The 23,585-nt window shown below is 39.3% G+C and overlaps 2 protein-coding genes across 4 annotated transcripts in view; one reads left to right on the top strand and one right to left on the bottom strand.

Moving 5' to 3' along the window:
* Positions 1 to 8,136, bottom strand: part of SLC35D4 (solute carrier family 35 member D4) — a 170,750-nt gene extending 162,614 nt beyond the window's left edge. The window contains exons 1-3 of one of the 3 annotated variants that reach the window (XM_077135798.1): positions 8,014 to 8,136; positions 4,486 to 4,532; positions 79 to 156 (exon numbers count right to left, since the gene is read on the bottom strand). In XM_077135798.1, the coding sequence (XP_076991913.1) occupies positions 79 to 156; positions 4,486 to 4,532; positions 8,014 to 8,085 (197 nt within the window). In that variant the 5' untranslated portion in view covers positions 8,086 to 8,136. The remainder of the gene's footprint in view (positions 1 to 78; positions 157 to 4,485; positions 4,533 to 8,013) is intronic. The other 2 variants (XM_077135801.1, XM_077135800.1) reach the window with 2 other exon arrangements.
* Positions 8,137 to 16,009: 7,873 nt separating this feature from the next.
* Positions 16,010 to 23,585, top strand: part of RIOK3 (RIO kinase 3) — a 29,051-nt gene continuing 21,475 nt past the window's right edge. Inside the window, exon 1 of the mRNA XM_077135797.1 lies at positions 16,010 to 16,258. Within this exon, the coding sequence (XP_076991912.1) occupies positions 16,196 to 16,258 (63 nt within the window). The 5' untranslated portion in view covers positions 16,010 to 16,195. The remainder of the gene's footprint in view (positions 16,259 to 23,585) is intronic.

Below are 23,585 nucleotides of genomic sequence, written 5' to 3'. Positions count from 1 at the left end.
CCCTGTGCAAACCAAAGTAAATAATATAAAACACAAGGAGGGTATGAATCACAATCATGCAGGAGGGGTTAGTTATACCTGAAATTGCTGTTGATCTCCACCCAGCCCAGCTTCCATGACAAATGAAGCAAAAGTCCACCAATTAAAGTCTGCCACCTGAAATGGAGAAGTACCAGTGTGAATTTAATAGGGTGCTGTGTTCTCAAACACGACCCAGCCCCAGCAGGTTTGTGGACTGACACAAACATACACCTTTCATCCTTCCAAAACTCCGTTTCCTGCTCTCCTAATTATCAGCCCATTTCTCAGACCTTCCTTCTCGATCTCTATTATTCCTGTGAATCCAGTTCTGATGGGTGCTGACATTGATGATCTTTTCCTACTGCAGTCTTTTCCTCACCTACTCACAGCCACTGCTTCTCCCACTGCCTGGGCACTGACGATTCCCACAACCCTGCCCTCCACATACCGCCATCCCAAAATCTCACAGGCTCCCAATTTTAACATAAACTTGAAATTCCCCCTCCCCACGCTGATTATCCTCTTAATATTCCTAATCAGTCCAATCAGACACCTAACGTCAACCTAGCCCCTCCTTCCGCCTCAGCTCTCAAATCCGAGCCCTCCCCTGCATCTCACTCTCTCACACCTGGTCACAGCATTACTCCCTAACAGTAGGGAGCCTATAGTTAGGGACAGCCTCTCCAGGGCTGTCCTGCACCATCCATTCTCCACCCTGCAGCCACAGGGCTCATTCTAAAATGCAAATTTAATCGTGCTTCTTTCTTCCCTTTGCCACAGGCAGCAGCTCAGCCTCTTTTCTGCCTCATCACACTTGGGATCCCAAGCGCAATGAGACATGTGTCCATCAGCATCCGGAGCTTAGGGGACACTCACACTTAGAGGATAAAAAGGCCCCTTCCTCTCCACGCATTAAAGCAAATCAAAACACCAAATGAATCAGAGCATTCCTTAGGCAAACTTTATTCTGTTCCACTCTCATTGCTTTTTTATTTTAGGTGAATCATTCACAATATCTGGGCTTGTGTCACCCAAAAGCAATGCAAAGGGAAGTCCAGCTATAACTTGCATTCATAATCATATACATTTATGTGCCATTTCATATTTTGTAAGCCACCAGTAGGCTAAGCTACATGGTCAGGGTGATATTTTTATGCTAGTAGTTTTTTTGAATGTGTATAATTCCCATCCCCAGCCCACTTTTTTCTTTTTTCTATCTAGCACACGGAACAAACTCTCTACAAACTTACAAATGACTTGCAACACCTCATCCCAGAAGTGATTGCCACACACCTGCCTGCTGCGTCATTACAGCAGAGAACCCTGGACTAGAGGATGAAGTCACTGTGACACATGGAGCGGGCACCCACCCCTCTGCAGAAGCCACCCCATCCGTCTGGGCAGGCGGCAACATTCCAACCTCCCTGCCTGCCCACGGCCTCAGGAACGGCCAGGCTGCGTCAGGCCTCTAGGCATGTGCACACTGCACCTTGTCCTTCTGACCCATCACGCCCTGCCTGTCTCCACCGGGTGCTGGTGAACACCTGCTCATCCTTTAAGACCCAGTTTCGATGTCTCCCTCGTGAAGCCGCCACTGACCCAGCCAAGCAGAATTATCTGGACAATGGTGCTTCTCATGCAGTATTGCATTGATTAATTTATTTTTATATACACTGCCAATTGGATTGCAAAATTCCTCAGAATTAGAATAAGACTGTGCCTATACACAGAACAGAGGAGGCACTCCAAAAAATATCTGTTGCACGAATGAACGGATGAATAAATTGGATGAGTCTCTAACCTTGAAGCACAACTTAGCCTTTTACAGAACTAGGTTAGGAGTTACTTAGGGCTCTTTACAGTCTGTAACTCTTAAAGAAAATATTGGGGCTTTGAAACTCACAGCCAAGCATTTTATAACAAGGCCAACTGTTTCACCCACAAAAGGTCTGAACGGAAGTTCAACTAAAAATTGCATGCAGAATACAATGACAAACATTTATATGTCGTTTCATATTTTATAAGAAGTTAGCAGACTGCCTAAGGCTACATGATCAGGGCAATATTTTTTTAAGTATTTTGTTTGTCTGAATCTCTAAATTCACCTTTTTTGTTGTTGTTGTTTTTTTTCTGCCTAGCCTCCAGAAAAAGTCCACAGCCTTGTTCACAAACCTATCAAGCGTGGCTTAATTCTGTTCTTTGGGACCTTCAGGGTTCCAGCTACATGCTTTTAAAAAGTGCTTCCAAGCCATGGCTTTCCACAAACTTATTTTTTACAAATAGCAAAACCAGCTCTAAGGCCGTGTAAAGGTATATGTAAAGAATTCATCGTTCACAACAATATTCATTGAGCAGTGAGTACCTAGGAGGTGGCTAGCTCTGGTACTATGACAGTTTTCAGACACATTGGTCAGGCCCTCAGTATGGTCTAGAGCAGTGGCTCTTAACTGGGCGATTTCCCCCAAGGGGATGGCTGGCAATGTCTAAAGACACTGTGGATTGTCACAACTGGGGGGAAGGGTGTGTGCTACCAGCATCTAGTGTGGGGCATAGCCAGGGATGCTGCTAAACTACAATGCACTGGACAGCCCCTACCACGAAGGATGATCCAACCCAAAAGTCAATAGAGCTGAGGGTGGGAAACCCTGACCTAGAGGGAAGTTAAGATAATTAGCTGATGATTATCATAAAAGGTGATAAGGTCCTAACGTGAAGAGTACCAAGCACTATAAGCAGGTTTCTCTACCTTAACAGAAAGGAGCACGATTCAGATCAGAAAAGCCTTTCCATTTACAAAAGAGAAAAAATATCCCAATTTTAGTGACTGAAATATATTTTTAAAGTTTTGCTATGAAATATTGAGGGGAACGGGGGGACTGACAAAGTGATTCTAAATTTCACCTGATATAAATTAATAATAGGGGGATAAGGGGTGAAATAAATTGGGCATTGAAATACTAGCGGTCAATGAGAGGGAGAGGTAAGGGATATGGGATGTATGAGTTTTTTCTTTTTATTTCTTTTTCTGGAGTGATGCAGGTATTCTAAAAATGATTATGGTGATGAATACACACAACTACATGATGATATTGTGAGCCACTGATTGTACACCAAGTGCATTGTACTTATGTGAAGAAAAATATTTCAAAAAATAAATAAACAAATGACACCACCCTCCCCCAAAATAATAATAAAAACAGTTCACCTGAAATAACATATCGGTCATAACATAAAGAACATTTAGAAAAAGAAGAATGAAGGATGACTTGCAATACCACATATTTAAGTGCTATAATAAGTAAAACAATTTAGCATTAGCTCCCTCACTAAAAATGGGCAAATAGGGCAAGCCACGGAGGCGCAGCAGGCAGAGTTCTTGCCTGCCATGCCGGAGACCTGGGTTCGATTCCCAGTGCCTGCCCATGCAAAAAAAAAAGAAAAAGGACAAATAACTACCCCACGAATAGACTAGGAGAAATAATTTTATGTAGGATATCAACAACTCAAAGGTGAAAAGCAAACCCACACAAAAAACAATAAATAAGGTTAGTATAAATTAGGTAATCATTGGGGGAAGTATTTCCTCACATTGAACCCTATACTAAAATAAACTGACAGTGATTAGAACGTGAAAAAAGCTTTAATGAAATTTTTGTGAACAGCTACATGATCTCATGATGGGAAGAAGAACCACAGAAGCAAGGGAGGGAATCACAAAATAAACCATCAATACTCTTGTCTAGATAAAAATAAGACATTTAAATAATCAAAACAATTATAAATAAAATTAAAAGGTAACTAAACAAATTGGGAAAAACACTTTCAATAATCATGATAGACAAGGGATTGACATTCTGAAAATATGAAGGATTCATTAAAATCAATTTTAAAATATACTTAAACCTCAATAAAAATAAATGAGTAAAAGGCAAAACAGACAATTCACAGAAGAACAGATACAAGTAGATAATTAACATAAGAAAACTGTCCAACTTCATGAATTGTAAGAAAAAACAATGAGATAACCACTTTTGCTCGTGAAGGCACAAAAAAGGAGGGAAAAAAACCAGTCACAGTTCAAATGCAATATTGTAGATACTTTCATATATGCTTTGGGTGGCAATGTAAATTGGTTAACATTTTGGAAAAGATTTTGTGAATATTCAAGGAGAATACTAAAGAAGTTCAAGCTCTTAAACCAAATTTCTCATGTAGGAATGCATTTCAAAGAAATAGAAATTTGGCAAATTTGAATACAAAAATGCCTAATAATATTGTTTTTACAGTAAAAAAATAGGAATCACTTCAAATAGAATAGTAAAATAAATTACAGTATGCCTACTTCATGAAAAACTCTATGTACTAATTAAGAATATTTAAATATATATATATTTTTAAAAACTTTCAATGACACTGATAGGACATTTCCTACAAATGCATATAAAGAGCACAAAGGATACTCACCCTTGGAATAATGTAGGGTAGGTAAACTTCAAGACAGACAGGACATACTGAAAAACAAACATCAGATTAATGGATATTTCAAATTATAGAGATTGATAGATTACATAATCAAAGAAATCCTTATTGAGGAATGATGTAATACACTTACATTTCAAAAAGGCCTTTAATTCCCACTGGGAAAAAAAAAAATCACACACCAGACAACGAGACAAGTTGGCCAGCTTTATCCTAAGGGAAATGGCTGGGGAATAGAGCTGGCATCATGAGGATACTGGAGGGCACAGAGGCTGGGTCCAATGTCATGGATGCTCAAACACTCGGCACCTCACCAGACCCCAGAAACATTGTGTTCTAACCAGACCAGCAACTCCAGAGAACCCTAGAGTAACCCCTGGACATAGTCTGTTTTCTCAAGCTATCCACTTGATCCATTGTTCAGTTTACCTAAAAATCCAACCCCCTTCTTTGCTTCTCTTCTAATAGAACTACATCTCCATCTTTCTTTCCCTTCAACATGTAGGGTTTAATTTGCATTTTGTATTCTAAGGATTTTCTCACCAATTCTGCTTAGATGTCCAGTAATTTTTGCTATATTTTAGCATTTTAAGGATTCTTTTCAAACCAACTCAACTAAGGTCAACTTTTATTTCTATTATGTCTTTTAATCAAATTACAGCACTTTTATGAATGTGGGAACTGTGTTGTATGTCCTTCTGGGTGTCTTTTTCTAGTTTCTCTACTATTGAACACTTTAAGAAATTTTTAAAAGTCTAAAACCATTAAACGGTTTGAGGCAAGCATTAAGCTGATCCATGATGGACAAGTCTACATACCTGGGTTTTTTCCTCCATGGGTTGGTATATTCAGAATTCCCCTTACATGAGTCCCAAATGCCACAGTTATGGTTACCTGCCTGTGCTGTGCTCCATATTTATTAAGAAATGGAACTTCTTTTCTTCCCTGAAGTCTATTTACTCACATAATTCAATATGCCTCTCCACTTTTCCCTGAAATTTTCACTCTAAAATAAGAAAAGATTAAGTGAGCATCTGGGTCCTATAACAACCTTGATTGAGATAGCAAATATTTATTTAGTTTATTGTGTGCTTAGCCATGTCCTAGAGGCTGAGGGAGATAGAAAACTCAAGAACCTCTGACCTCACCTTGCCAAAGAAGAATGAAAAAATAAATTGGTGGCAAGGTAAATTGAATCTAACTCCTAAAAATGTCTCCTCTCGGCAAGTCCTTATGTCACTGAGAAGCGCTGCTCAGAAAAAAACACACTATTTGGTAGAACAGCAAGTTCCCTGCAGCGAGCACTTCTAAGGAAAGTGAAGGAAGAACTTGAGAGCCAGGAAAGGAGAACAGAAGCAGACTTTGCCACCAAGGCTGGAGACTTAACAGCTGTAACTGATGGGAAGAGGGACTAATGGGCCCCTTTCAACAGCTGAGCCCTCCAACAGCTTGGAGGAGCTTGCAGCCGAGGCTCTGTCACTCCTACTACGAAAGTCAGAACTTAAGAGTGAGGGGCTTTCTCTACTCCCCACCTAAAGTAACCATCCTTTGACAGCACCCTTGTTGCTTCAGACTTCAAACAAAAAACATACCCATTCCTCAAACAGTAGAAGGGGTGAAAGCAAAGCGCACAAAGATAAAAAAAAAATTTTGAATTTGCTTTCTACAAATAAAGAGGAGAACAGTTCAAGAAGACCACACTGATAAATACGGAAATAAAGAAACCGTCATAGAGTCTTCTAAAAACTGAAAGAAAGTACCTCTACTGTAGGCATACACACAAAAAAAACTTCACTAATTCAAAAGAAAATTAATTTGGCAGAGGCCAGAGGTGGGAGAACCTGCTCATGGGGTTCCTATCACAAGGATCTCTTCTTTCTGGGGCTCAATTTATTTCCCTTTTGGGATAACTGCAGTATGGGGCCTTGACTGTCAAAGTAAGCTAAAGCCATGGCAACAGAAGATTGAAGAGTCTAAGAGTTGCAGCCTTCAGTCAAAGCATTCCAAGCATCCATGAAAGATGCAGAAAGATGTCACTGGCTTACTGATAGCGAGACAAATGAGAATAGTTCAATCAAAGAGCCAGGTTTCACAAATTCACATATTCCTGAGTCGGCACTATAAAAGGCCAAGAATCTATCTTCTTTCAGTTTATTTTCCTCATGTCACCTGTCTCATGAGGAAAAAAAAATGTTAAAAGCTAATTACTGCGTCATATCAGAAGCAAAAAGACTGTCTTTCCTTCCTACCTTGCTTTCTTTTCTATCAGAGTAGGTATCACTAATTGCACTGAGCATTTACTATGAGGTGAGGTGCCAGGCCCACCATCTCAGGAACATTATTTCCATTAATCTTCACGACACTCTTTGAAGGAGACTTTTCTCCCATTTTAAAGGTTGAAAAGCTTAGGTTGAGAGATATTCAGGTCCCAAAGCCAAGTAATTGGAGCCAACCTACAAATCACCACCTCTGCCCGGAAAGGCTACATTAATGGATCTTCAAAGGCCTATGACAATTTCTAAAAACCAACAGCAAACAGTGGGTTAATATCCTCAGGGCAGACACTCATATTAAGATGCAAAGTATAATGAAATACTGTTAATAGCTCCTTTGCAGAAATTAAGAGGATTTTTCTAATTCTTTTTTTTGGGGGGGGGTTAGTGAGGAGCACGGTGAGGGGGACAGCAGAGACCTCACACTGGGGAATGTGGTCCTGGGTCTGGTATCACTCTTTGTCTTGGGCCCTGAATGGAGGGAAGGAGGCAATGCCCCACCCAGACAGGAGACCAGCATTTCCCTGCATGGGTACCAAATCCAAAGTCAGCTTCCCCATCCTAAAGAAGAAAAAAAAAATCCTTTGGTTTACCAATGATTCCCAACCTTTGTCAGGCTATTTCTCAGTCACTGTCTTTTCATGGCACCTCTTTTTTTCTGTCTCCTCATAAAAAGGTGTTGATAAACTTATTGTAAAATTAAAATTAAATTTATATTTCATTTTAAAAGTAAGTCCCTGAAAAAACTCTTGACTATACTGGATGTGCCTGGAGTGGGGACAGATTAAAAAAAATAATAAGTTTGATAATCAGTTGGTGTGAAGGAAGATGGATTAATCTTATATTTAAAGGTTTCTGAAATCTTGTGGGATTCTGAGGCAGGGGCTTGTTTACAAAAGAAAGAAGGATGTGTCTGATTTCTCCCCTCACTCTTCCTTTCCCAAGGGAACTGAACGCAATTGTTTTTTTTTTCCTTTAACGTAGTCCACACAGCCCCAAATTAAGTTCACTAGAATCGGCTGGTCAAAATATCCTGTTTCCCAGGAGATATACAGCATGTGCAACAGAGACACTACAATCAAATAAATCTTATTTCTAAAAAGAGCATCACAGAGTCAGTTTCTGGTCCCTCACCATCCAGGCAAAGAACATAAAATGCTGGAGGCTACATTTGTTCCGTTTAGGATTACCTGACTCCAACCTCCCACGTGCAATCCCTCCCCACGCCCGTCCCCCTCACCTTGTTCGTGAGGTAAAAAGCCAAGTAGCAGACACAAAAGGTGGGGCCGACCGGGTACCCGCTCACACACATCTGTCAACTCGATCCCCTTCCCAGGGAGCTACTGCACCCGCCCACCCGAGCCACGTGGCAGCTGCGGCTTCGGGCTGACCACGTGACTCCGAGCTCGGCCAATCCACCGCGCACCACTCCCGAGGCCAGCTTCCTTAAAGGGGCCACGCCACCCAGAGCCCCGCAGCCTTCCGAAGAGCTAAGCGGGTTGCTGCCGGGTGCCTGCAGCCAGGAGTGGATGGCTGGTGGGAAGTCAGAGTTCCCGATGGAGAAAGGTTGGACATTAGTCCTTGTCTTTTTGAAAAGTAGTGGAAGGAAAAAAAAGCAGCTTACAAAACAGCTCCCAATACCGTAGGACTGTGTAAATGAAACTGTTAATAGTCATCTCTAAATGGTGGGACCAAAATAAGGTTTGTGCTTGACTGACATTTCCACTTTTCTACATCGAATCTGCATTATCTTTGCAACATCAATAGATATTATTTTAAAAGAAAGAAGGCTGAGGGGGAAGGTACTGGAATGGGAGAAGTTTTGTTTCTTTTTGGAAAAGTCATTACTTTGTGTCGAAATTTCTATAAAATAAGAAATCCTTCCCAAAGTAAAGTTTCAAGCGCAACTTCTATTCCTAGTCTCTAAGGTGTAAAACTGACCTAATTAGGCTTCTGGCAAATAATGGTAAATGTCCACAAAAACACGCTGATGACTTTGTCAGTAACTAAAGGTGCAAGTGTTTCCTCCATATTCTACATACCAAGAAACCGTCACTCAAGGGGTAGCATAAGTTTACATTAAGGCCCTCCTAGCAGGAAATGGCATGCCTACACTTGGGAAGACTTTATATTTTTCAAAGCCTCTGTCCCCTCCAGAACTGAGGAAGCACAGGGGTTGGCGAGTGCCCTTGAAGCAGTTCCTCCTAGCTGCCGGCCTCTGCTCAATTTTCAGCAGGTTTCAGCCAAGGGGACCAGCAGACAGATGGAGGGTGGCCTGGCCACCCCTCCCCTCCAGGTCCTGACCCTTCAGTCTCCTTCAAACCACCAGTCCAGATTGTGCAGGTGGATATAACTTTCTTTACTGAGGATTGGGTTATTAAAAAGGGTAAATTCGGTATAGGAAAAGACGAAGTGAGGTGCTAAATGTGCTGAATTTTCCTTATCAGATTTATGATTTGCAACTATCTTATTCCATTCTGTAGGCTGCTGTTTCATTTTCTTGATAATGTCCTTCAATGTACAAAGTTTTTAATTTTGGTGAATTCCATTTTTCTTTTCTTGTTTCTGCTTTTGGTATAAACTCTAAGAATCCATTTCAAGTTCAAAGTCATGATAAGTTTTACCTATTTTTTTTCTTCTAAGAGTTTATGACTTTTGTTCTTATATTAACAACTTTAATGCACTTTCTTTTTTCTTTTTTTAATACATTTTTAATTAATTTTTGTAAATTGTCTGTGCCGGTTTGAAGCTATTATGTACCCTAGAAAAGCCATGTCCTTTAATCCTCACTCAATATTGCTGGGTGGGACCTTTTCGATTGTTTCTACAGAGATTTGACCCTCCCAATTGTGGGTGGTAACTTTTGATTAGATGGTTTCCACCCACATATGTCTCCACCCATTCAAGGTAGGGTTACTCACTGGATCCGTTTAAGAGGGAGCCATCTTGGAAAAAGCTACAGAGCCCATGAAGCCTGAGACCTTTGGAAATGAAGAAGGAAAATGCCTGTGGGGGAGCTTCATGAAATAAGCAGGGAGAGAAAGCCAGCAGATGTGGCCATGTGCCTTTGCAGCTGAGAAACCCTGAACATCATCAGCCTTCTTGAACCAAGGTATCTTTCTCTGGATGCCTTCATTTGGACACTCGTATAGCTTTGCCTTAATTTGGACATTTTCATGGCCTTAGAACTGTAAACTTACAACTTAATAAATTCCCCTTTTTAAAAGCCATTCTGTTTCAGGTATAACATATTCTGACAGCTTGCAAATTAGAACATGGTCTAATAGTCAAATTTCATTATTTACATGTGGATATTCAGTGTTTCCAGTACCAAGAGTCTGTTATTTCACCATTCAGTAGTATTGACATACTTGTCAAAAGTCAGCAGGCCAGCCCAACCCTGCAAGTGAAATCATTGCCCTCCCCTGCTACGTGGGATGTGACATCCTTGGGTGAAAGTTTTCTTGGTGGCATAGGAGATGACTCCCAGGGATGAGTCTGGCCACAGTACTGTGGGATCAACAGTGCCATCCTGACCAAAATGGTGAAAAAGAAATGTAACAAGGCATCAGTGGCTGAGAGAGTTCAAATAGAGTCCAGAGCCTCCTCTAGAGGTCACTCTTATAAAAGCCTCACTTAGACATTGCTACTTACCATAACTTCCCAAATCCCATCCAAAACCATTCCTGTCGATCCTAAAAAAACACCTAGGGCATTATGTATGATTCTACAAGGGTTCTATGCACTAGGGTAACTTTCCAGAAACTTACAACCTTCAGATGGGTCCCCAGACCAAATAAGTCCTGAAATGCCAAGGGCCCAGCCTCTTTAGAACATCAACTAGTTCCATCCCCCATCCCATATTATCGACAGCCCCTTCCAATACGAAAAAGCTAGAATGGGCCTAGCCCAAATATCCCTAAAAAGTGTGAGAAAGATCAAAGGTGACGGCAGAATTATACAGAGAAGGTTGGGATTAACAGATTAGTATGATTGCTGAATCATTTTATTGATAACTCTTTTAGCCGCCAGTGCCTTAGAGCAGCTAGAGGTAAAAACCTAAAATTATGTAATTGTAACCCATACCAAACTCTGAAATTTGTTCTACAACTTACTGTTGTGATGTGCTTTGAAATTTATTGCTTTTTTGCATATATGTTATTTTTCACAAAAAGGAAAAAAAGTGTGTTTTGTAGGATGTTGGCTTGAAGATTGATTTCAAGATCTTTTTTTGGTAATTTAAATATGTAAGTATGTAGGAAGTGGTTTAAGTTTTTTATTGTGAAATATAACATACATACAAAAAAGCAATAAATTTCCAAGTACATTTTTTAACAAGTAGTTATAGAACAAATTTTAAAATTTAGTATGGGTTACAGTTCCATAATTTTTGTTTTTTCTTGTAGCTGCTCCAAGACACTGGAGACCAACAGAAATATTCATATAATGATTCAGCAGTCATACTCATTTGTTAAATCCATTTTGTCTGTTATACTCCTCCTTCTCTCTAAATAATATATATACATAAAAGCAATAAATCTCAAAGTACATCACAATAATTTGCTGTAGAACATATTTCAGAGTTTGGTATGTTACAATTCCACAATTTTAGGTTTTTATTTCTAGCTGCTCTAAGGTACTGGAGACTAAAAGAAATATCGGTGTGATGGTTCATCACTCATACTCATTTGTTAAACCTGACCTTCTCTGAATAACTCCACTATCACCTTTGATCTTTTTCTCACTCTTTAGGATTAAGGAATTGTTTTTTTTGAAGAAAAAGAGCATTTTTTCCCTAAAGTAAAATAACTGATTGTTGCAGAATGAGAAACAGGAATGTACGGGACAAGATGGATGGATATAGAAAGTTGAAGAAATCTTGCTGGAAGTGAAATTTATTGATTGTGGTTAAGGTTGGCTAAGATTTTATAGTTTTATAAAATTTTTCATAGTTTTATGAGATACATCTTCATGCAAAACAAGAATTTGTTTTTCACTCTGTTAAAATGACAACGTTTTCTTGGATTATTTGTTTGCTCTTAGTGAGAATCTATAAAAGGTTTTTAACTATCTGAGTAATCTGCCTAGATGACTAAGATTCTATGTCTTATCACATCAATATACTTATTCATATGTATATTGACCATCTCCTGTCTTATTGTTTTAGACAATGCCTCCTCCCTTGAAAAAAAAAGTCTTTTAAAAATTATGTGAACTCCTCTATTTACTTTCAAACTTTTATGTCGCCTTGATTAAATAAAGACACCCTGTTCTAGTTTGCTAGCTGCCGGAATGCAACACACCAGAGACGGATTGGCTTTTAATAAAAGGGGATTTATTTTGTTAGTTCTTCAGAGGAAAGGCAGCTAACTTTCCACTGAGGTTCTTTCTTATTTGGAAGGCACAGGATGGTCTCTGCTGGTCTTTTCTCAAGGCCCCTGGGTTTCAGCAACTTTCCCCCGGGGTGACTTCTTTCTGCATCTCCAAAGGCTTGGGCTGAGCTGCAAGTGCTGAGATGAGGAATGCCGAGTTGCTTAGGCTGTGCTACATTGCGCTCTCTCATTTAAGCACCAGCCAATTAAGTCAAACATCACTTATTGCAGCAGACACGCCTCCTAGCTGACTGCAGATGTAATTGGCAACAGATGAGGTTCACCTACCGTTGGCTTATGTCCGCAGCAACAAGATTAGGTATGCTCACCTGGCCAAGTTGACAACTGAATCTAACTAACAGCCCCCCCACCCAAAAAAAAATCAATTGGCCAAAGAGATGGAAATAGCCCAAATGTCCTTTAGCAGAACAAGTGGCTAAACAAGCTGTGGTATGTACAAACAATGGAATACCACACAGCTGTAAGACAGAATAAAGTCATGAAGCATGTAACAATGTGGATGGACCTTGAGGACATTATGCTGAGTGAAATTGGCCAGAAACAAAAGGAAAAATACTGTATGGTGTCACTAATATGAACTAATATTAATAAGTGAAATTTGAGAGTTGAAGTTAAGAACACAGGTTATCAGGAGATAGAAATAGGGTAGAGATTGGGCATTTGGTGCTGAAGGAATACAGATTGTATAACAGAATTGACTGTAAAAATTCAGAAATGGATGGCACAATAGTACCTGATGGCATCACAATAATATAATTGTAAGTTTTGATATGTTGTGAAACAATGGATAACAGAGAATTAAATATCAAGAACATTAGATCATGGAATTATTGGATACAGAGTAAAGATATGTATATCTCAATTATTTAAAGATATGAAATTGAAAATATGAGAAAATGACAAGACGACATGAAAAGGAGTCAGAGTTTTAAAAGAGGAAAATTTTGAACTTATAGAGATAAAAAGTAGAATAATTGCAGTTAAAAATTTAATAGACAAGTTAAAGAGCATACTAGAATAGCTGACAAAATAATTAGTGAGCTGGAAGTTATATTTGACACCTAGCACACAGCACAGAAAGACAAATACATGGAAAATATGAAAAAATAGTTTAGGATCATGGAGGATAGCGTAAGAAGGCCCAACAGACATCTAATTTGACCTTATAAAAAAAGACTAGAAAGAATATGAGAGGCAATTTCCTCCCTATCTAATCTTTTTTTTCTTACATAGGCAGGCACCAGGAATTGAACCCGGGTCCTCTGGGATGGCAGGCAAGCGTTCTTGCCTGCTGAGCCACTGTGGGCCGCCCCTCCCTATCTAATTTAAGGCATGAATCCTCAGATACAATAAGGCCAATAAATCCTGAGCAGACTGAATGAAAAGAAATATATTCTCAGGCATATTTATATATTCAAATATACTTTTAATCTAATATTTTCCTTTTATTTATCCTTTATAGTACGTTTAGAGCATAATGTTGATTTTGTAAAGTATTTATGCAGTAAAGGAAGCAAAACAAAATATTTGTGATTAAAAATGGCAATGGGAAAAAGGTCTAAAATATGGGCAAAGATTTAAGTCAAAATATAATAACTAGCATTTTTATAATGCTAAAAAATATTTGAACATTAAAGCCTAGAAATAAAAACTGTTTAAGTAAATTTTGGTGCATCCATACATTAGAATATTGTTCGGCCACTCTAAATAATGTTTATGAAAAGTTTGTCATGGCATGGGAGATGTATGTGACATAATGACAAATTAAAAAATTGGAATTCAAAAAATAAATGGCAATAGGTTGGATAGAGTTAAGAACCCCGAGTCCAGACTGAAACTTATTCAACCATATCCATAACATTCCACTACAGAAACTTTATGAAAAATCTTAGTAATCACTAAACAAAGAATTTCCCTGCCTTTGTTCTTAGTCTTACATAGTTCCTTTCTCCTAAGGTAGCTTTATAGCTTCTCTCCAACTTTCATGGCCTAGTCAAGTGCACTGCCTCCAGCAGCCTTTCCATCTCACCAACCCAGGGTGAAACCTGAAAGGTTTATTGTCTATAGCTTTCATTGGGCAACTTATCATACACTGTTTTGAGACAGAATTGTTGTATTATTATTTAAAGTTATTGTATGAATATGTTACCTCTTCAACTGTAATCTCATAGTTTTTGTTTCTCCCACAGATTTTTAGGGGCATCTGAGGCAGCCAATACATATTTGTGGATTGCCTGAAATACTACTTGCAAAATAGACTTAAGTAATTGCAATTTTAAAGACTAAAGAGCCTTATTTCTGTTCTCTTTAGAAACTGAAATAGAGGCTGATTCTATGTGTTTGGGCAGTGCAAATTCTAGAATTTTTTTGTCTCTGCTAGGTACCAGTGAGCTGATCAAAAAGGAAGTAAAAGCCATAACAAAACCCTTTCAACATTGTTCTTATCTCAAATCACAGCAAATGGCCATTTTTTTCCATTCAAGGACTGAATGTCAAATCACATGCAACTAAATGCTGTTAGTGATAAACCACACTTTTTCTGTTAATAACATTTGTAAATGTGTATATTTGATGGCATCAGATATATAACTTTCAACATGTGTTTGAAAATTACCACTAAAATTATTAACCCACAAACACTGTGCCAACCTGGACCCTCGACCTGTGGTGAATAAAACTTCCCTTGTCTCTACAGCTTGCCGTCTCTACTTCCTTGCCCCAAGGAAAATGTAGTTTCCTTTGAGACTACTCATCTTCCTTCAGTTTCCATGACAGAGAATAAGGGTCAGTATTCTTCTCTTTCTCTCCAGTGGAACTCCCAAAATAATATTCCCACCCCTCAGGTAAATACATCTCTTCTTGAGTGTCTGGTCATCCCCTCATAACACTCCCCAAGCTCTTTCTCACCATATATGGATATCAATTGTCAAATGTAAGTCTGTAGCCTATTATGTAGCTATAGTTTTGCTTTATTTTAATCTAGATTTTTTTTTAAGGATTCAGAACGTCTGATCTAGAATATGAAGGAGACAGGGTGGTAAGCTAATGCAAATCAAGGTCATTGTCCCAGAGATCTCAAGTATGGACAGTTAGGGCCCTGGCTGAGAACTGCAATTTGGGGAGGTCAGTGCGATTCCTGTAATGTCTGAATAGTCAGCACATGGGCAGTCCTGGGACCCAGACTGCCTGGGTTTGCTACTTATTCCCTCTCATTGCCTGGGTTTCATTGTCAGTAAAGTGGAGGTAATGATAGAATTTACCCCTCAGGGTTATTCTGAGGATTAAACGAGTTAATAAAATACTCTGAGCAGTGCTTGGCACACAGCAAGGGAAATGTAAGTCTTGGCTGTTTTCGTACTGTCTCAACAATCTCCCTATAAAATACAGAATCAAAACGTTTATTATTGTTCAGTCCGTTTTTTCACTCAATGTTATATGACATGTTTTATAAATTTCACTTTCCGACCTCGCCCCTAAAAGGCAACTACACTAACAACAAAATCCGATAGTCGTCTTCAGTCCCTTTCCCTTCTCCAAACCTGCCATTTTCGGTCTCCCACATCATCCCAGCTTAGAATTAACTAGTGAAATAATGAATGACCAGAGCTCATTTGTTTGCTTATAGCCCACGTCGTCTAATCTAGTTGAACTAGATCCAGCGGCTATCTCTGGGCTGTCCGGGAGGAGGAGGAGGAGGCCGGACACAGGGCAGGGACCCGGGTAGAGAAGCCACACCCCTTCCCCCCGGCCCCTGCCGAGCAGTGCAAGGGTGGCCGGAAGTGCGGCGCGCCGGGGTGGGGAAAGGTGACTTGAGAGTCAAGCAGCCAATCAGAAACGAGTGTCCCACCGGTGAAGGCGGAAGGGAAGTGGTCTGGTTCCGGACGCCGCGGCTCGCGCCGCCATCTGTCATCTCAGCTCCGGCACCAGCAGCCCCTCGCCCCTGCCCCGCCGCCTGTCTCCTCCTCGGCCGACTCTGCTTCCCGCCCTTCCACCTCTGTGCCCGGTTCTTGTCGCTGGCTTCTTCCCCCCATGGATCTGGTCGGAGTGGCATCCCCTGAGCCCGGGCCCGCAGCGGCCTGGGGACCCAGCAAGGTGAGTGGGGTCGGGTTTGACGTACCTGCCCTATTCACCTGGGATGGTTCTTTGCCGCAGATCCTGGAAAGGGCTCCCCAGGCGACTGGGGAAGTTGTAGGACTGACCCGGACTACCTTAGAGAGGGGAGAAGCGGCTGCCAGGCCAGCATTGAAGTCGGAGTGGGAAGGACTGGGGTCTGAAACTCCCACAGGCCACTCTGGGTGTCCTTGATCCTTCTTTAGTTCTACACCTTGCGTTTTGAATCTCTGTACTATGTGTTGAGCAGTCCTCGCCAACATAAAGCAGTCCTCGCCAACAGATATTTATGTTTGAGGAAAAACAAGCATATCTTGTTTTTCACGGGCCAAATGAGTCAGCGCAATAATACAAAAAAAAAAAAAAAAAAAAAAAAAGTTGGGGCGAAAGATGGTTTAGGAAGCTGTCTCCTTAACTTGACAAGTGTGGTTATGCCTGTTGGTAATTTGTTTTGTAAGTAGTAAAAGATAAAACCAGGCACACCCTCCCTTCCCCTCACGCTAATTCTCAGTCGTTCACTAAATACTGTGAAACGGTTACGAATCCAGTTATCTGCCTGTGCTTTAACATTTAAAACTTTTTCCCAGAATGGCAAAAGGAAAACATTTATTTTACATTTGATCGGTGGCTTTCAGGCTCCTCCTTTCCATGAACTTTTGTTGGAAAAATGAAGACTCTTCTGCCACTTTATTGAGGGTTTGCTTGAGACCAAAAGCACTTTGACTGGGATTTTGTGTTCCTTAAATTATGATTGTGAAGGAATCACTCTTTTCGCTTCGTAATTGTTCTTTAGGTGCTAACACAGAAATTAATCTTACTGGATCTTCAGGCTAGGTCTTAACAGAAAAGGTATGTGTGTGGGGGAGATAATTAACTATTAAATAAAGGAAAATTAATTTTATATAAGTTCTTATTCTGTAGATAACTTTAGGGAGAATCTAAGATGTTCCATTGGCAAATTGGTTGCATCTGCAAGTGATTTTTTTAAAACTTTTATTGTAAGGTATGACATTTATACAAAGCAAAGCAATAAAAAAGCAATAGTTTTCAAAACACTCTTCAACAAGTAATTACAGGACAGATCCCAGAGTTTGTCATGGGCTACCATACAATCTTCTCATATTTTTTTTCTTTCTAGCTGTTCCAGAATATAGGAGGCTAGAAGGCTTAAATTTTTTTTATCATCGCAGTCACCTTTTTTTCCTTTTTTTTTTTTTTTTTTTTTGTGAAAAATAACATACGGACAAAAAAGCTATAAATTTCAAAACACAGCACCATAATTAGTTGTAGAACATACTTCAGAGTTTGACATGGGTTACAATTCCACAGTTTTAGGTTTTTGCTTCTAGCTGCTCTAAGACACTGGAGACTAAAAGAAATATCAATTTAGTGATTCAGCATTCAAATTCATTTGTTAAATTCTATCTTCACTGTATAACTCAACCATCACCTTTGATCTTTCCATCCCTCTCTTTAGGGGTGTTTGGGCTATGGCCATTCTAAATTTCTCATGTTGGAAGGGTCTCACTAATATGGGGTAGGGAGATGGAACTATCTGATGTTCTGGAGAAGCTAGGCCCTCTAGGTTTCAGGACTTATCTGGACCAGGGACTCATCTGGAGGTTGTAGGTTTCTGGAAAGTTACTGTAGTGCATGGAACCCTTGTGGGATCTTATATATTGCCCTAGGTGTTCTTTAGGATTGGCTGGGATGGTCCTGGTTGGGGTTTGGCCGGTTAGAATAGATAGCAAGGTCTAAATGAAGCTTGCATAAGAGCAACCTCCAGAGTAGCCTCTTGACTCCATTTGCCCTCTCTCTGCCACTGATACTATATTAGCTACACTTCTTTTCCTCCTTTTGGTCAGGATGGAATTGTTGATCCATGGTGCCAGGGCTGGATTCATCCCTGGAAGTCATCTCCCATGTCGCCAGGGATATCATGTCCCACAAAGGGGGGAGAGCAATGATTTCACTTGGAGAATTGGGCTTAGAGAGACTGAGGCCACATCTGAGCAACAAAAGAGGTCCTCCAGAAGTAACTCTTAGGCATGTCTATAGGTAGTCTAAGCTTCTTTGCTACCTACAGAAGCTTCACCAGAGTAAGCCTCAGGATTGAGGGTATGGCCTATTGATTTGGGTATCCCTAAAGTTTGACATAGTATCAGGGGATTCCCTGATGATAAAATTTAATTGTTTCATATCCTTTCTCCCATCCCTCAAGGGACTTTCATCTGCAAGTGATTTTTGTGTATTTTTTTCTGTGAAAGCCCTGTTTTAAGGTTAAGATTGACAGTCATAGGACTGGTACTGGTAAATATATACTCTACATTTAAAATTCCTCAAGTTAAGCATCTATAAAGTCTGATAAAATTGTCAAATGGGACAAACTGCTCAGGATACTTCCTAAACACACAACAAATTTCACTTAAGAATCAAATTCATTAGTATAATATTTGATATCATTTATATTCTCATTTAAGGATACAGCATAAAAACTGTCAAATTCCATTTTCATCATTCAACAAATAAGATGGTCTTGGGGTTTATTGATGTCATACTGGGAAGATACCATTTTGACAGGCAAAATAATTAGAGGCTGCAAGTATCACTTAATCCTTTCCTTCACTGAATTAAAGGAAGACCAAAGTAATTAACGAAGCCTGCATGGAGGAGGTAGGGATTTGAGGAAGGTCTTGAAAAATGGAGAGAATATTACCAGTTATTCTCAAATTTTCTGGCCTTGCACTATTAAAATTATTGATAACCCCAAATAACTTTTGTTTATGTAAGACATAGCTATTGATATTTATCATATTAGAAATTAAAACTGAGAGATTATAAAAATTAGTCATTATATGTTAACATAATACCATTTTTATGAAATATAATTATTTTTCAAAACAAAAATTTAGCAATGAGAGTCATGATTTTGTTTTGTATTTCTGCAAATGTCTTTAATGTCTGCCTTAATAAAAGACAGCTGGACCCTCATCTTTTTAGTGTTGCAGTATGTTTTAGTTAAAGTATATGAAGAAAATCATCCATCCTCACAATGATATAAAGGTTGATTATAGCAAGTGTAATCAAAGATGGATAATAAAAGCATAGTAGAATTACTGAAAACAAATAGTTAACCTGTAAAAATACATGTATTTACATCTTAGACCTACTACATTAGAAATTTATTAGAAAACAGACTCCACAAGCATATATTCTATTAGTCCATCAGAGTGATATTGACATCATATATTATTTAGACTCTGGAAAACTTCACTCTGTCCTCTTAAGAGAATAAGAGTGAAAAGATGGGGCATAAATGAAATCACAAAGAAAGATAGACAATAAAGATTGAAATGGTGTAATCTAGGAATGCCTAGAGTGTATAATGATAGTGACTATGACTAAATGTACAAATTTAAAAAATGTTTTTGCATGAGGAAGAACAAAAGAATGTCATTACTGCAGTGCGCTGAAAATAGATGGTACTTAATATTTTAAAATTTCAACTAATGTGTGAGACTAAAGCAAAAAATGTTTATTTGGTACAAATCTATACTTTGACTAGTGCATCTCCTAATATAACTTATGTAGATAGTTGGTTGAATACCTTAAGTACATAGAACTTTGTATAGGACATGAGATTTTGTTGGTTTGTCCAGGTGATGCCCTGATGAATCCCAGAGTGATTTGATCAGTGAGTGGAAAAGTATTTGCAAAGTCCCCTTCGGGGAATGGTAAGAACGGGGGAAAACTCAACTTCCCCAAGTTGAATTTTTGATATTCTCACAAGCAGTGTGGACAACCAAAGCTATAGGCTGAGCCCCCAGTCTTGGGGTTTGTTCATATGAAACTTAACCCCACAAAGGATAGGTCAAGCCCTCTTGAAATTAGGCCTAAGAGTCACCCCCAAGAGAACCTCTTTTGTTGCTCAGATGTGGCCTCTCTCTCCAGCCAACACAGCAAGCAGACTCACCACCCTCCCCCTGTCTACGTGGGACATGACTACCAGGGGTGTGGATCTTCCTGGCAGCATGGGACAGAAATCCCAGAATGAGCTGAGATTCAGCATCAAGGGATTGAGAAAAACTCTAGAATGGGCTGAGACCCAGCATCAAGGGATTGAGAAAACCTCGACCAAAAGGGGGAAGAGTGAAATGAGACAAAGTGTCAATGGCTGAGAGATTCCAAACAGAGTGGAGAGGTTATCCTGGAGGTTATTCTTATGCATTAAGCAGATATCACCTTGTTATCCAAGATGTAATGGAGAGACTGGAGGGAACTGCCTGAAAATGTAGAGCTGTGTTCCAGTAGCCATGTTTCTTGATGATGATTGTGTAATGATATAGCTTTCACAATGTGACTGTGTGATTGTGAAAACCTTGTGTCTGATGCTCCTTTTATCTACTTTGTCAACAGATGAGAGGAACATATGGAATAAAAATAAATTATAGGGGGAACAAATGTTAAAATAGATTTAGTTTGAAATGCTAGTGATCAATGAAAGGGATCAATAAGGGGTATGGCCTGTAAAATTTTTTTTTTCTGTTTGTTATATTTTTCTGTTGCCTTTTTATTTCTTTTTCTGAATTGATGCTAATGTTCTGGGAAATGATCATGATGATGAATATGCAACTATGTGATGATATTGTGTATTGCTGAGTGTATGTGTTGGGAATGTTTGTTTCTTGTAATTTTTTTTTAATTAATAAAAATTTTTTTTTTAAACCCTAAAAAAAAAAAGAAAGTGTCTTCATACTATTATGAAAATAAATTTGACCTTGCAGATCCTCTAAATGGGTCTTTGGGTGGTCCCCAGGATGCTAGTTACAAAATGCAGAAGTACTAATATGGGCAAAAAGTCTTAGGGAGTATTCCAGGTAGGGAGGATTGGAACATTGTAGGTAAAAGCACGGCAGAGTGTAGCTCTGTAGGAAAGGGACCAATAAAAAATGGATTAGAGGTACTCACAACTGTCATAGTCATCAAAAACAAGGAAAAATTGAGAAGCTCACAGCATGAGGAGTCTAAGGAGCCATGACACCTAAATGTAGTGCGGTATCTTGGGTGGAATCCTGGAAGTTAAAAAGACTTTGAGAGAAAACTAAAGAAATCTAAATAAAGTAGGGAGTTTAGCTGATAGTAATGTGTTATTGGTTCATTAATTGTGACAAACTTGCCATACTAATATAAGATGTTAGTATTAAGGGATACTGGGTAGAGATATATGGGAATTCTCTGTGCAATTTTTCTATAAATCTAAAACTATTATCAAATTAAATTTTTTTAATGGACTAGTATTATTGTGTAGACCTGGATCACTTTATTCAGAGGCTCGTATCATGATATGTAAAATTACCCCCTTAAATGTGCTTTGGATTATATTTTTAGGGTGCATTACTAGAAAGGGGACCTTCCTGTGAGATGGTTTATTTGCCTCCTCATGTTTGCTGTTTTTTTATTTTACATAATTCTTTCCCCATTAAGGAAAGCAGTAAAGCCTTTAATAAAAAGTGGGATGAAAAGCTCGGAGGCACATCTTTAGAAGCTAGAAGACAAGGGAGATTACTGCCTTCTACAAAGTTTAGAGCAATATGGTAGTAGCGAAAAACCCCAAAAAGCAGTTCAGTGGTAGCGATTTCCCAACAGAGAAGAAAATAGGGTGGGCCTTGGGGTTCTTCAGCAAGCAGGAAAGGACTACCTGAACTGGTTATAAGCTTTAAAAAGAAATGTATGGGATTTCCCATCAGATCTTGAGGCTGTGGGGGAAGGGAATAGTGAAGGGAAATAAGGTTGGATGGCTTGAATAGAGCAGTATTATGAAGGGCTTCCCCCTTCCCCCATCTCCTCAGGTTTATTCTTTTAACATTAATTAATAAACCTTCTTTATTCACAAGGGATGTTTGATTTACGAAGAGTCACAAATGATGCCAGAGAGTTCCCTTAAATGCACCTTGTGGTGCCTGATTGTTGGAGGAGCCTCTTGGGTAAAACAACCCCCGGGGCACCACTCATACCAGCCAGGGAAGTCAGAGGGTGGTCTTACCCCTGCTTGACAGCTGTCTGTTATGGGTCAGTCTTTGAAGGTTCCTCCCAATAAACTCTATGGAGGGCTTTTGGATGCTGTTTGGAAGAGTTTGGATTTCAATCCAAGGCTCAGGAGTTGGCAAACTTTCTGAACTCTTTATTTGTTTACCCTTACCCCAGGAAACTGCCTCAACGTGAAGCAGCCCTCCTGAACTGGTCAACAAAAGTGCCACATCTAAAGCCTAAGGCTTTAAGGAGAAAAATAGATCAGTGAAAGTGGGAAATTGGAGTGTTTGTCTGTGATTTCTTTGTGCTTCCCTTTTAGATTTCTATTTTTGGAGTGTGTAAATCTCTGCCTCAAAATAAGAAAATATTGTCTTGTCATTGTTGCCTATTCAGATTGCTACTATTTTGTTTTATACCTTAGAATTAATTGACCACTGTCAAAAGTCTAGAAGTGGGTGAACAAAGGGGCAGACTTCAAGATGGAGGAAAGGAATTTTGAGTAGTAGGAAGTAGAATGGTACCACATTTCTAAAACCTAGGACAATAGGGCAGTTCTATTAATAGCATCTCCAGTGTTTCCTTTAGGCACATATTATTCAGCAATGCTTGAGTATCTTTTTATGTCCCCAGCTCTGTGTTGGTCTCTGGGATGAGAAGGGGTTCATATTTAGTTGGGGCTGATGCATTAACTCTAATATACAGTGACTAGTTGTATGTTAACAGTATTTACACAGTGGAATGGAGAAGCCTTCATAGAGGATTTAATTGGGGAAGATAAAAAAGGGAAAAGCCATTGAGAGAAGAGCACATGTGAAGGGATGGAGGGGTAAAAGTTTGCCATATTTCACATGTAATTAATTAGTATTCCTGGTGCCTAAAATGTATGAGGGTTGAGACTGTAACAATAGGTTAGGACAAGTTGTAAAGGGCATTCCTTGCTGAGGAATTTGGATTTTATACTGTGGGTAAGATGGTTAGGGAAGCAGTGTAGCAACATGGCTAAGAGTATAGCCTCTTCAGTACTAATGCCTTCATTTAAACCTCAGCACTTCCACATACAATGTTATATCAGGTCAAATACCTCTCTGTGTCTCAGTTTCTGAACCTATAAAATGGAGGTGATAATGCAACTACTCAGTTGTCGTATGACTTAATTTATATAAATGATAATATATTTAGCCAAGTGACTTAAATATACATTTTATACAAATGTTGTCTGTTATTAGTAATTGCAAAATATGATTGAGACTTCCAAGGTAGAGGATACACATTCATTGGA

Source organism: Tamandua tetradactyla, chromosome 18 (assembly GCF_023851605.1).
Source record: "Tamandua tetradactyla isolate mTamTet1 chromosome 18, mTamTet1.pri, whole genome shotgun sequence".
NCBI classification, from domain to species: domain Eukaryota; kingdom Metazoa; phylum Chordata; class Mammalia; order Pilosa; family Myrmecophagidae; genus Tamandua; species Tamandua tetradactyla.
The sequence above is the reverse complement of the archived record's forward strand: the minus strand, read 5'-3'. Positions and strand labels throughout refer to the sequence as shown.